The sequence below is a fragment of the Mirounga leonina genome, unplaced genomic scaffold (genome assembly GCF_011800145.1).
Source record: "Mirounga leonina isolate KUSES-001 unplaced genomic scaffold, KU_Mleo_1.0 Mir_170, whole genome shotgun sequence".
NCBI classification, from domain to species: domain Eukaryota; kingdom Metazoa; phylum Chordata; class Mammalia; order Carnivora; family Phocidae; genus Mirounga; species Mirounga leonina.
In genome coordinates, this window is record NW_023270433.1 from 19,989,957 (window position 1) to 20,004,068 (window position 14,112).

Genomic DNA, 14,112 nt, shown 5'->3' on the forward strand with positions numbered 1-14,112 from the left:
CAGAGCGCCTGCGCAGCTCTCCGGAGGTGGCTGGCTGCCGGGCTTCCTAAGGACTGGCCTCCGTCCGGGTCCGCTGTGTCTGGATCCCGGGAGGCTGGGGACCGGGGGTCCGCCCCGAGCGGTCGGAGCGCGCCGGAGCCGGGAAGGGGCCCCCAGGAGGCCGGCCGCAGCCACGTCACGCCCAAGGTCACGCTGCAAATGGCAGCCGTGGAGATCTCGCTCTAACAGCGGGCTACCTGGACTTTGTCCCCATCGAGCCCTGGAGGTGAGGAGGAAGGCCGAGAAATTCAGGCTTGCAGCCCAGAGGCCTCAGCCCCGGCTTCCAGAAATGGAAGACGCTGTGGGTCGGGAGCCAGAGCTCTTTGTTCTAGTCTTAGCCGGGCCCGTGACTCCCGGCGTGGCTTTGCGCGAGTTCCCGCCCCTCACTGGGCCTCCATGTACCCACCAGTAAAGTGGGAGGGTTTTTGGAGGGCTCTCCCTAATTTCCAGATTGACTTAAATTCATTTCCTTGTCAGACTTCCGCTACGGCTTGCCCCCGGCTTCGCCAGCCACTGCCCTTCCTCAGCAGCAACTTGGCTGTACTCTGAAACTCTGGACCCTCAGGTTTCCCCCAGACCACCTGGGATTGTCTGGAATCGACTGTGTGGGGCAAGAAGCTGCACCCAGCCTCCCGACAGCAGGCTGAGGACTCGCTTCTTGGGCATGGAGTCAGTAATCCTTTTACTGGCTCCCCACCTAGGCAGACCTTGTTACCGCCAGTAAAGACGCATCGGAGGCTTAGAGACAGGACCTGGTTCTGTCTGCCTTTGGCTCTGTGCTGTGCCGATTCACCCAAATCAGATTGTTTTAAAATCCAAATTTGTCTAAGCATGATGCAGTAGAAGGGAGCACTGGCCAGAGTCTGGAAGTTTGGGTTCTGGTGCTGGCTGTGTACCTTAGGCTAGTATCTGCTCCTCTCTGACTCAGTCTTCCCTGATAAACAAGGGGTCTGTCACATGGTCTGCAAGGACCCTGTGTCTTTGGTATTGTTAACAATAGTAATAGCAATCATAATTGTTTCCTTACCTTGACCTACAAGGCCCTGCCACAGTGGGCCCTGTCTACCCAAAGCAGCAGACTTGCCGTTGACCTACCTCGGGCCTTTGCACTTGGTGTTTCCAGTGCCAGGAACACTTAACCACCTCCATTTCCTGCATAGTCATTCTTCAGATCTCCCCCGAAACTTGACTTACTTAGGAAGTTCAACACAGATGGGATCCCTGGGTGTATATCCTTATGGCACATGCTGACTTTGTTATACTTCAGTGTTTGTATAGTTCTTTGTCTAATATCTGTGTCTCGTATTCTTTAAAGCCTGTAAATGCCAGGAGGGCTGGAAACCTATCCTGTTCCCTAGCATCTAGCACATAGTAGGTGCCCAGAAATTTGTGGAATGAACGGATGATCTCATTTCATGCAACAGTCTCGTGAGGTTGGCACATCGTGCTCCTCTTCAGTCAGGAGACAGAGATTCAGAGAGTGACACTCCTAGGGTCACACAGTAAGTGGGAAGTGCCAGAATTTGAACCCAGTCTGGCTCTGACCCCAAGGTCTGAACTTCTACCTCACTGCCGTCTCATTCCAGGATCTTCTGCTGTGAGGACGTGCCACAACTCTGGCCCACAAGGCCCGGAGAGAGAAGACCTTTAGGTTGTGGCGGGGGGGGGGGGTCTTGTCCGGCTCAGTTTCTCTTTAACCCCTGGCGGACTTAGGGTGCACTTGCCCCCCTCCGACAGGCCCATGGCGCATCGGCTGCAGATACGACTGCTGACGTGGGACGTGAAGGACACACTGCTCAGGCTCCGCCATCCTGTGGGAGAGGAATACGCCACCAGGGCCCGGGCCCACGGGCTGGAGGTGGAGGCCGCCGCTCTGGGACACGCCTTCAGGCAGGCCTACAGGACTCAGAGCCACAGCTTCCCCAACTACGGCCTGAGCCAAGGCCTCACCTCCCGCCGGTGGTGGCTGGATGTGGTCTTGCACACCTTCCAGCTCGCGGGTGTTCGAGACGCGCAGGCTGTGGCCCCCATCGCTGAGCGGCTGTACGAGGACTTCTGTAAGCCGTGCACCTGGCAGCTGTTGGAGGGGGCCGAGGCCACCCTGAGACGGTGCCGAGAACGAGGTGTGAGGCTGGCAGTGGTCTCCAACTTTGACCGGCGGCTGGAGGACATCCTGAGGGGGCTGGGCCTGCGGGAACACTTTGACTTTGTGCTGACCTCTGAGGCTGCCGGCTGGCCCAAGCCTGACCCCCGGATTTTCCGCGAGGCCTTGCGGCTTGCTCGAGTGGACCCGGCAGGAGCAGCCCACATTGGGGACAGTTACCACTGTGATTACAAGGGGGCCCAGGCTGTAGGGATGCACAGCTTCCTGGTGGTTGGCCCAGAGCCCTTAGACCCTGCGGTCAAGGGTTCTGTACCCCAAGAATGCCTCCTCCCCTCACTGTCCCATCTCCTGCCTGCCCTTGACCGCCTGGAGGGCTCACCTCTGGAACTTTGAGTCTGACGAGGGAAGTCGAGGGAAGTCGAGGGGAGTGGCTCCAGCCAACTAGAAAGCTCCTTCCTTTCTGAGATCAGGCCTTTGCCTCTCTCCCTGCGGCGTCCACATGCGTTCTGACTATAAAGCGGTGAATGCAGGGCTTTGAGCCCGTCTCCACGCCTCTCAGGTGATTTATTTGTCACACCTGTGTCTTTCCCCACCCCACCCCCCACCCCCACCTACAAGATTCACTGAGGGCCCAACTAGCTTCAGAACCGGGCACATTCAAAAATTTGTTTTAGCAGCAGGGCCCTATTGTTATGGGAGATCTTACTGGAACCCCAATGTGCAAAACAGCAAAAGCAAGAAACTTCTAGGGTTGAAACAGGTTAGCCCCACAGTCGGGCCCTGAAGCCTCTATGACTCCCTGTGGGAAGCAGGAGATCGGAGGAGCTTAGTTTGGAAAACTGGGGTGCTAAGCTGTGCTGTAGGGACATGTCCTCTAGGACTATATAGTGTAAATAGGATCTCAGAGAAGGAGCACCCGAATTACATCATGAGAAGAAACTTCTTTCATGCTTGCCATGTGTTAGTCCTTTACATGCAGATAGAACCCTCAAAGCTACCTAATGGGCAGAGGTAGCGGGGCGTGCACTTTACAAATGAGAAACGTTCAGAAGTTAAGTAGCCTGCCTGACGTTGCAAGGAGAGCTGTGGCCCTCGAGACGGTGCAGTGGTGATCGTGGGAGAACAGGGAGGCTGTTCCACAGGAGGCCGGTTTTGAAGAGCACCCAAGTCACAGGTGTTAGCACGGAGGTAGGAGAGCACAGGGAACGGGGACAGGAGCTTGAGGTGGCAGGAGTGTAGGACACATGCGGGGAATGACTAGAGACTGAAGGAAGTAGGCTGGGTTTTAAAAATTCCATGTCCCTTCCTGCCTCTCCCCTCTTCACACTCCTTTCACACCTGCTTGGTACTTACCAGACGCTTGTATTCCTTGCCTACTGCCAGGCACACACACGGTGTTAGGTTCTGGTGCCAGCTGCTGGGGAGGGCTCCCGAGTGGCCCCGAACTGCGGTGACATTTAGGTGGGCAGAGGAGTAAGATGCTTTCCTGGCAGGTGGCCCATGAACTACGGACCGAGGGCTGCCATGGAGAGTTAGATTGGCAATTTGGGGGCATGGTGTGGGGGGTGCCTTCGGGTGCTGGGTAGAAAAGGTGGGCTCTGACCCAGGATTCTGGGCAGAGATTGTGCCCATGTGAGGGGAGGGAGGCTCTTCTCAGACTTGGCCAAACTTCCAGGTTGGTACGAAGCCCAGGTGACATTAATTCCCAAGTATCAGGCAGTGAGGACGTGGGTTGAGCTATACTCTCAGAGCTGCAAGGGCCTCAGAAGTACCTGAACCGAAAAAGTTGCCATTCGATCTGTGGACTGGATCTGATCTACCCAGTGTTTGGAGTAAATTATTGAGCAAACTTAAGAGTGGGGAGGGCTCTGGCCCCCATCTTTGAGCCCAGGGGCCTGAAGTTGAAGGTAAGATTGCCTCTGAACTGTGTTCCTAAATAAAACAGGAATGTGAGCACCACTGTTCTGATGTGACCTCAGAGAACAGGAAGGGACTCGGCCCGGGGTTCCAGCAATGCAGGGCCCAGAGCCGTCTCGGGGCTCGAGTGGCTGTGTGCGCTGAGCCGGGCGTGCGCATGAGGGTGAGGAAGATCTCTTTCCTAGCAGGCGTACCTCTTTAGATGTGAGCTGGCACTTGGGGGATGTGCCCAATTTCCCACAAAGAACATGGAAGAAACTTTTCAGTCTTCTAAAACCTTTAATAACAGACGTGTTCCCTACGTCTGGCCCTCCTACTCCCTCAGCTCTCTGGGGCTTGAGGCCCTCACTCCGGGTCTCCACATTATGTCGGGGGGGGGGGCCACGAGCTGCGGGGAGGGGGCAGTTTTGGGGGTGTTGCAGTCAGGTTTCCTCCGGACAGGATCCCCTCAGTCTCCTGAGCCGCCAGGCTGGACCTGGTGGGGGGACACAGCCCCCCCCAGGCCAGAGTCTTCTGGCCAAGAAGAGCCTCGCAGGAGTTCTGAATCAAAGCCAGGGACAGGGCTGGAAGGCAGTGCTTTTCCAGAAGAGTCTACCACACACACCCAGGCACCTTTCCATCCACCCGTTCGCTCGCCAAGTATTTCTTGCACAACCGGGCACCGGGCACCAGGCACCATGCTGGGTGCCAGACACGATGTGGTGAACAAGACACCCACGGAGGGCCAGATGCCTGGTGGATTTGGGAGACTAAGGCCCCGCGGGTAGCAGGCTCCCCACAGATACCCAGCATGTCACGGCTGAACCCAGACCTGAAATGGATCCCCCACCCTCCTAAAGCTGCCCATCGGGCAGAGGCAACATCGGGGGTGGGGGGGAGACACTGGGTAGGAACATGGCCTGGACGCGTGGTGGGGAGCAGACCGGGGCTCCCGGTGGTCGCGGATCAGCGGATGATGGAAATGGTCTGGTCGGCCACCGCAAAGACCGGGAAGAGGGGCCCCGAAAAGGGCACGTGGTGGGCGTGGAGCACCGTGCCCGAGGCCGGCTCGTAGAAGAGCAGTTCCTGCGCCTGCAAGTCTAGAAGCACGCCCAGCTGGGTGGGGCAGCGCAGCAGCCCCAGGGGCTCGTGCTGCCCGTCGTGGGAGAAACGGAACTCCTGGTCGTAGCGGGAGAAGACCCAGGAGAAGGTGTTGTGGCCCAGACGAGAGTCACTGCCGGAGCCCTTGCGGGGCAGCTGGCCCAGGGCCACGCCCACCTTATAGGCACAACTGTTCTGGACGTTCACCATCCAGGTGTGCAGCCCAGCCTGGAAGGAGGTGGCCGCGAGGGCATTGGGCCAGTGGTCAAAGCGCTCGGGGGCATCTGCACAGGCCTTGGACTTCTTGGCATTGAAGGTCAGGGTCCTTCGATCATCTGACAGTTGCAGGAAGGGGCTGACGGTCCTCTCGTCGATACGCACGTCCTCCGTGCCTGCCAGGACGAATTCTCAGAGTTGCCCAAGGCCCACCGTCAGCCCTGACCCGGTCCTGTCAGGCAGCAAAAGGCTGCCGCACCACCCACCAGTAACGTGACCTCACACAAGCCCTTTCCTCCCTCTGAGCCCCCAGCATCCTCATCGGTAAAATGGGGATCAGTCGGACTTATCACAGGGTGGACGTGAGGACCAAATGGGATGATACATCTAAAGTCCCTAGCATTAATTAAGTGCTCAATAAGTTGTGGCCATGACAACAATAGTTATTAATTATTAGTCTAGGACCCTCATCTGTAAACTAGAAAGAAGGCCCAGGGAGGAGAAGCAAGTTGCCCAAAGTCACACACCTAGTTGGTGGCAGGGCAAAATGAAGACCCAGCATTTTGCTCCCACATCTAGCACCCTGCACCGATCACAGCGCATTCCAGTTGAGGCCTGTCTGCGGCCTCCAGATCAGATCTGTCCGAGGGGCAAGGCCCCGGGAGCTAGGAAGCATCAGATCCGTACTTCCCGTACTTCCCAACAACTCACTGAATGGGACTGCCGGCAATCCGGCGCACTCTGATACGAGTGTGCAGAGCAGACAAGCTGGAGCTTGCGCCAAACATGGGAGGCTAACACCCAAGGAGGAGGGTTAAAACTGAGGAACAATTCGGGGCACCTGGGTGGCTCAGATGGTTGAGCGTCTGCCTTCGGCTCAGGTCATGGTCTCACGGTCCTGGGATCGAGTCCCACATCGGGCTCCTTGCTTAGTGGGGAGCCTGCTTCTCCCTCTGCCTGCCACTCCCCCTGCTTGTGTTCTCCCTCTCTCTCTCTGGCAAATAAATAAATAAGATCTTAAAAAAAAAAAGCTAAGATATTAAAAAATAAAACAAAAAACAAAACTGAGGAACAATTCAATCCATTACCCTAACCTCTTTGTGATTCATGCAAACACCACAACCAGGAGCACAGAAGCTTCCACCTAGCTTGGGAGATTCTGCTTGGGGAACTCCCGCACTAAGTGGGAATTCCCGCGGGAGAAGACCGTGTCGCGTTTACCTCCGTGGCCTTAGCACTCAGCACGAGGCCAGGCCACAGCCGGCCTGAGTTAGTGGTTAAGTAAGTGAGTCAAATCCAGGCAGCTCAATTCTTGCTCCAGATGCTCTCCAGCTGGCCAGCACTTGTATCTTCTTAAAGAGAAACTCAGTTTCCAAGAAATAATACTAAGCTGTCCCACTCGGGCAGGACAGAGCTGTGACTTACAGGAACAAGATTTTTCTTAGAGCCAACAGAGCAGGCTGGGCTGGAAACCGGAAGGACCTGACCCAGCCGCCCCAGGCCCGTCCAGACCTTGGCTTCACCGACAAGCCTGCATCTAGCATCACTGTTTGCTTTAGCTACCGTGCCAGATGTTCTGTTCCCCAGCGTGACCCAGCAGCACACCCCAGCCGTCCAGCCAGCCGCCCAGTTGTTCCCCCTGGTGCTGGGCTCTACCAGCTCCTAACCTGAGAGGGACCCGAGAACCGCTGTCACCCAGAGTTGGGTAAGTAGTGGGCTCCGAATGCACTTCTCATTAAAGTTTAACTTGTCCGATTCCTGGGGATCCAAAATGCCCTCTGCTTCCTCGGTCCTTGTGGAAGGGGAAAAAAAAAAAAAAGACAAATTCAGGAAGGTTCTGGAAATGGATCTGGATCAATATAGGGTGATGGGAAAGGGACAGAAGTAAAATCTTCTTCCCGTGAGGGTGACACCAAGATTGGCAGCCAGGCCCCACACAGGAGCCCCCTAAAAAGGCTTGAGCCAAACAGAAAGCAGGGCTTTCCCCTTGTGTCCCCCAGGAGTCTTAATTCCAGCAAGGCGGACAATTTGCAGGGAGGTAAATACTTGGTACCGGTATTGGAACTTGGAGTTGGTCTGCTCTGTAGGAGAAACAACCTGCTGCGTCTCTTAAGTTAGCAGCAGAACAGGGATGGCACCTGAGCCTCTTACGCACCAGTCTTTCCACTCCCCCGTCTTATGTGGAGAAAATCTTGCCTCCTTCCAAAACCTACTGCAGCAAAACCTATTGGTTCAGTAAGAAGGTACAGCCATTCCTCTGCTCTTAAAATGCAAATACCCTTGGGGCACCTGGGTGGCTCAGTTGGTTAAGCAACTGCCTTCGGCTCAGGTCATGATCCTGGAGTCCCAGGATCAAGTCCCATATCGGGCTCCCTGCTCAGCAGGGAATCTGCTTCTCCCTCTGACCCTCCCCCCTCTCATGCTCTCTCTCTCATTCTCTCTCAAATAAATAAATAAATAAATCTTTTTAAAAAATGCAAATACCCTTGAGGGATCCCACAAGAAGGGACTATCAGTTATCACCCCAACCATAAATTAGTTCTAGCGCTTTGCTCCCAGTAGCTACCTCTCCTCAGCTCACAGGGGCACTGGGTTTGGCTGGAGGGAACATGGGAACGTAAGATGCCTAGGAGGGGAGAATTACCATTTATTAAGTATCCAGTTTCCTTTATAGACTCTCATGTAATCTTTGCTATAACCTGGTAGATAGCTGTTATCCCATTTGACAGGAAAGAACAGAGATTCAGAGAAAGCACTCAGCTAAAAAGGGGAGCTGGGTTCAAGTCCTGCCTCCATGCAAAAACAGGACAAACCCAGTCTGGAGTCCAGGCACTGTTCAACATAATTTTCCCCTTGATCTAAAGTGAAAATGATCAACGGGGTGTAGGGCAAAGGAAGGGTTCGCCAGAGACCTGTGCAGACCTCTGAACTGGGTTCTGAGAAAGAGCTTTCCCACCGCCTGTGACCCTGAAGATGGCTTTGAGATCAGGCAGCAGTTCTGAGAGCACATTCTCTTCTCCAATTCTCTGGCTCTGCCCATAATGAAGGAGCAGGGAGGGACAGTGGGGCACAGCTCATGGGTGCAAGCTCTTTGCAAGACTTGTCACTGACTGTCCTGGCTTGGGAAGAGCAAGGTGACCAAAGCCCTAGAAAAGCTAAGAGCAGGCTCTGGTAACAAAGGCTCTTTGTGGTCAGGACAAGAGAGGGGCTGTTGCCATCTTCCCAAAGCACTGAAGCTGGGGCTGGGGGGGCCCCAACCATCAGACGGGGAGGAAAGAGGAACGAGCCCATGTCGGCCGTGCTGAGCCAACCCAAGGCAAATCTGAGGACAGTCATAGACACTAGAATCTAGACAACTAGCTGGTCCAGCACCTCATGATTCAGAAGGGAAAACTCATGGAGACGCCGGGGTGGCTCAGTCGGTTAAGGTACTGCGTTAAGCGTCTGCCTTCAGCTCAGGTCATGATCCCAGGGTCCTAGGATCGAGCCCCGCTGCTCGCCCTGCTTGTGCTGTTCACTCTCGCTTTCTCTCTCTGACAAATAAATAAATCTCTCTCTCTCTCTTTTAAAGTATTTTTTTGTTATTGTTGTTTTAAAAGCCTAGGGAATAAATTCCAGATTAAATCAGGAATTCTAGCGGGCTCCCTCCCTGCTCAGCAGGGAGTCTGCTTCTCCCTCTGACCCTCCCCCATCTCATGTGCACTCTCTTGAATGAATGAATAAATAAATAAATAAATAAATAAATAAATAAATAAATAAATAAATAAAATCTTTAATTAAAAAAAGAACTTTGTGGGCACAACTGGCAACATTTATTCAAATGGACTGTATATTAGATAATAGTGTTACATCAACATTAAATTTCCTGAGCTTAATAGTGACACGGTAGTTATGTAAGAGATTGTCTTTGTTCTTGAGAGAAAGATGCTGAAGTATTTAGACGTAAAAGGTCTCGCTTTCTGCAACTTACTCTCAAATAGGTCAGAAAAAGTAAGTGCCATATATTCACTTGTTAAATAGGTAGGAAGGAAGAGACAAACCGACCAAGAAAGAGAGCAGATGTGGCAAAATACTAACAATTAGGATTTCTAGCTGAAGCTCTTTATACTGTTTTTGCAACTTTTCTCCACATTTGAAATATTTCAAAACAAAAAAAAAATTTAAAGATCAATTTTTTTTTCACAAATCAGAGCAGCTTGAAATTGAAGACAGGATGGTTTTAGAGGAAGATGAAGAAGGTAAAGGAGAAAGAGAAGACTAGCAGAAGTGTGGAAATATTAAAAGAGGGAAAAAGCAGGAAGAAGCCAAGCGTTTAAAGGAGACCGTAAAATAAAGTTGGGGGCATCCGTACTGAGGGATGCCTTCACAGACTTGCCAAAGAGTGAGGTAAATCTATACGTACTGACATGGAGAGATCCAAGAGAGCCTAATAAGTTATAGAACAGCAAGTATTAAAACAATCCCAACTGTGTTAAAAATATATATTTTTAGAGGTAAACAAGCCCAGACATACTCTCGAGGACTCTATTTACATAGCAAAGTTCACAAGATACATATCTGACTGTTAAAGCTGATCACCTCCAGGGAATAGGATTGGGAAGGGGTGATGGAGACACACACACACAAAAGTTTTTTAAGTAGTCTCTATGCCCAATGTGGGGCTTGAACTCACAATCCTGAGATCAAGAGTCACATGCTCTACCGAATGAGCCAGCCAGGCACCCCGAGACATTTTAAATTTTCAATGGTTTTATATTGATGGCATTCTTTTCTCTTTCTCTCATGCACACGTATTACTGTTGAAATTTAAATATAAAAATAGTTAAGAAGAATGGGCTGTGCTCCCCCACATACAGCTCTGAAATCTCTCACAGAAGATGTAAGAATTTAATTTCTTTGCCTGGCAAATTACATCCTCTTGGCCACTTCCTCAGGCTCTTGGCTCTCAGTCTTTCAGAACCCAGGGAGAGCCTGGTGAAGGGCTTTTATTATTGCTTCATTAAAGTGCAAATTTTGAGTGGTGGTTAACACAGACTTAGGTTTCAAAGATCCCTTCATCAGAGAAAGGGGGACTGAGGCAGAGAAGACGGTGATGGGACAGGTGTTGGGTGTGGGTTCACACCCCAGCTGTGGGGCATAGGCAAGTCCCTGCCCCTCTCTGAGTCTCAGTATTTTCATCTGTAGATGGGGGTGTAAAATACTCCAATAGCGGGACTGGTTATTTTGTAGCAGGATAACATTTCAGAAAGCCCTTGGCAAGCCTCTGATTGCTAAGTGTTTCTTTCACTACCCTTGCAAGGGGATCTAAAGCAGTTCTCTAAGTCAGAGGCAGGAAGACCCCCGTCCAGGGAGCATGGATCCAGGGCAGCACTCGGTGGCACAGCACGCCTTGGGCTTTCGCCCTGGAGCAGAAGGACCTGAATGCGGACTAGTTACAGGCCTACAGGCAATGGTCTCCATTTGCCCAGGCAAATGACGGGCTATACTCACCTTTCAAAAATCTCCTGCTCCTTCTGCTGTGAGAAAAGAAAACAGAGTCAGGCTTGGTACCAGGAATTCAGCAGGTAGTCCAGATTTGAATATATTCAACTGGTATGGAGGGTGCCACACGGACAGACTCTAGCATAAAGCATTCTGTTCCTGCATTAAGACCCAAAACAAAGCTATCTGGGTTCTTCTTCGCACACCTCCACACCGCGCACTCACAATGACTCAGTCGCCCGTGCCTGGTGCCATCCTGCGTTTCGCCAAACCGCACTGCAGGACGACGTATTTACTAACACCTCACCCCCCACCAAGACTGCCAGCTCCTGGACGGCTGGGACTCTTTCTGAATCTTCCCTTGTGACCGTCCCAGCGTTTGGGACAGTATGTGCTCTGTCCGTGGAAGCTGAGTGACTCAGTCAATGCACAATCTAGGGCAGCGATGGAAATTGCCCTACTTGAACTGCAGAACAGCTCGGTTGTTCCACATTCAGATTTCTCTGCTTGGCATATTTACTCAGATGTCAGATTGTCCCGTTAAAACTGCAAGTATCTGCATCTCTACAGAAAGTACTTTGCAGGGATATGTACCAAAATATTACCACGGTAGTTTCTGGGTGGTGAGATTAAGGACCGCCCGGGGCCATTCCCTCCCTCTGCACACTTCCGAACCCTCTCTCTAGCTCTCCACTTCCTTTAACGTAGCTGTTCCCCTTTACCTTTCAGGCACCAGCTTTGAAGTTATTTCATCTGGGAAGCCTACCCTGACCACTGCCACCCGAAAGCCTGGACTGTGGGGTCTCTAGCTCCCAGTGATGTCCTCTACAGAAGACATAACCCTCCATTATCAGTTTACGGATTCGGCTCCGTAAGGCCACGAGGCACTAACAGCTGTGTCCTGTATCTCCACCCCGTGGCACAAGAGCACGTGGTAGACACTCAGTAGATATCTGCTCACTACTGACAGAACGGTTAGCAGGTGCAAAAAAAAATCCATTTAGTTTTATTCCCTTGCCTCATCCCTGCTCCCCAAATTATCCTTATCCACCCAACTCTTACCAATAAACATTCTCGATGTTTTAGACTTGGGGGGTGTCTGGTCCACTGGTTGTGTCCTCACCCCTGCCTGACTTACAATCAGCTGGAGATCATCCAGATGGGTGAGCATGCCCACCAGGCTGGTCCGGATGGCGTCGAGCTTCTGCAGCGCCTCAGTCCAGTGGACTCGCTGTGTCAGGATGCTCTGGTGGGCCCGCTCCTCTTCACCATGCACCTGTTCCAGCAAACGCTGCTCCTCGCTCTCACACAGACTCCTCACCACACCTAGCCTCTGGATGACCAGTTCCCGCGCCGCGCTGGCCGTGCTCTGATGAGGGGTAACACAGAGAATCGGGTCCTAGCAAAGCCCCAGTCAATATTAAGAGGATTTGGGCTCAGTGGGAAGGAGTGCTGGGGTTGATTAGCCATGTCTGCCACAGGCACAGTAATGGAAGAAACAGGTGCTTAAGCCATCCCAGCCTTAAGAGTTCCCAAATATGGTTTAGGGTAAAGAAATATAAGATTCAGACATCCAGGTCATATCTCATAGAGCCGGGATAACAGAATGGAAGAGCTGGGTTAAGGTTAGTGGGCATGGTCTAGAGATAACTAGAATCAATTATTTCATAGTTGAGAATACCAAGGTCAAGGGATCAGGGTCAGAGAATTACAGAATTGTAGAGCGAAAGAGCCTACAAAGTCATCCCCATCAACAGGATCCATGCCAACAGTAGTCCAGTTGATATTCTGACTAGGTTTGAGTGGAAAAAAATCTCATTCCTTCCTAAATCTGTCCATTCCAATGGCTTCCACGGTGGAATTCTTATTCATGCCAGGGGGCATGCCATCCACTCCAGTGAAGCTAATGTGTGTCTCCTAGTAATTAGCACGGGGCCTAGCACACAGTAGGTACTCAAATAGTTCCTGAATGACTGAGGAAGAAAGTTTCTTCTGACCAAGTCAAAAATCTCTTGGTAGCGCTCACAGGCCAAGTCAGGGACAGAGCTGGGACTAGAACCCAGTTCTTTCGACTCTCAGTCTAACACGATTCCCTTTCCCCCAGTGCCATCGGACAATCAGTCCTCCCAAAAGGCTGCATGGAACACCTGCACTCCTGCCAGACAAGGGAGAGTAGAACAGTCTCCTTCATGCCAGAACGTCAGGGATAGCCAGCAGCTTTCTCTGTGCCCTGCCTGTGCAAACCTGCTCTGTACAGGTAAGGACCCCTGCTTGACAGAAGAAACGTAGCCGTTCCTCTTTACCTTTCAGGCACCAGCTTTGAAGTTATTTCATCTGGGAAGCCTACCCTGACCACTGCCACCCGAAAGCCTGGACTGTGGGGTCTCTAGCTCCCAGTGATGTACTCTACAGAAGACATAACCCTCCATTATCAGTTTACGGATTCGGAGAAGAAGAAGAAGAAACTGAGACCCACAATTTGCCCAGGGGAGAGGAAGAGAGTGAATGGCCTAAGTGAACCCAGGAGTTAGTTCTGACTCCAACTTCAGTGTTCCCTGAGCCAACATAACACACTAGTTAGGAAGTTAGGCTTTATTTTATTTTAAAGATTTTATTTATTTATCTGTCAGAGAGAGACAGAGCACAAGCAGGGGGAGGGGCAGAGGGAGAGGGACAAGCAGGCTCCCCACTGAGCAGGGAGCCTAACGTCAGGCTCGATCCCGGGACCCTAAGATCATGACCTGAGCCGAAGGCAGATGCTTAACCGACTGAGCCACCCAGGCGTCCCAGGAAGTTAGGCTTTAGAGACAGACAGTGCCTAGATTTAAACCTTAGCTGATCCACTTACTCTCTGTAGAATGTTGAGCACATTACTGATCTTCCCTATGCCTCAGTTTTCTAATCTGCTAAATGAGGATAATAATAGTACCTACAGCATGAGGTTATTGTGGAAGATTAAATGAGTTAATACATACAAAGTACACAGAACGAAGCCCAGCACATAAGTGTTCAACACCATTAGCTATTGTTCTCTCTATCCCACCTTGCTGCCTTGCCCACAGGGGTGGGTGTCCGTAGCCATGTTTGTACTGTGTGATCAGGACCAAGAACAGACCCTGGCCCAAGATGCAGCAGACACTCTCTCACTGGAAGACTGTAATCAATTTCTTTTTTTTTTTTTTTTAAGATTTTATTTATTTATTTGACAGAGAGAGACACAGCGAGTGAGGGAACACAAGCAGGGGGAGTGAGAGAGGGAGAAGCAGGCTTCCCGT

General features: G+C 51.8%; 2 protein-coding genes across 4 annotated transcripts in view; one reads left to right on the forward strand and one right to left on the reverse strand.

Moving 5' to 3' along the window:
• HDHD3 (haloacid dehalogenase like hydrolase domain containing 3) lies at positions 1-4,099 on the forward strand. 3 transcript variants are annotated; one of them, XM_035016015.1, is made up of 2 exons: positions 1-265; positions 1,355-4,099. In XM_035016015.1, the coding sequence occupies exon 2, from the start codon at positions 1,781-1,783 to the stop codon at positions 2,534-2,536; it is 756 nt and encodes a 251-aa protein (XP_034871906.1). In that variant the 5' UTR covers positions 1-265; positions 1,355-1,780; the 3' UTR covers positions 2,537-4,099. The 3 variants fall into 3 exon arrangements, with proteins under 3 accessions (XP_034871906.1, XP_034871907.1, XP_034871908.1); XM_035016016.1 differs by having other exon boundaries at positions 1,626-4,099; XM_035016017.1 differs by having other exon boundaries at positions 1,777-4,099.
• A 348-nt stretch (positions 4,100-4,447) lies between these two features.
• BSPRY (B-box and SPRY domain containing) overlaps positions 4,448-14,112 on the reverse strand; it is a 52,535-nt gene continuing 42,870 nt past the window's right edge. Inside the window, exons 6-9 of the mRNA XM_035016009.1 lie at positions 11,976-12,206; positions 10,847-10,872; positions 7,024-7,148; positions 4,448-5,532 (exon numbers count right to left, since the gene is read on the reverse strand). Of these exons, the coding sequence (XP_034871900.1) occupies positions 5,006-5,532; positions 7,024-7,148; positions 10,847-10,872; positions 11,976-12,206 (909 nt within the window). The 3' untranslated portion in view covers positions 4,448-5,005. The remainder of the gene's footprint in view (positions 5,533-7,023; positions 7,149-10,846; positions 10,873-11,975; positions 12,207-14,112) is intronic.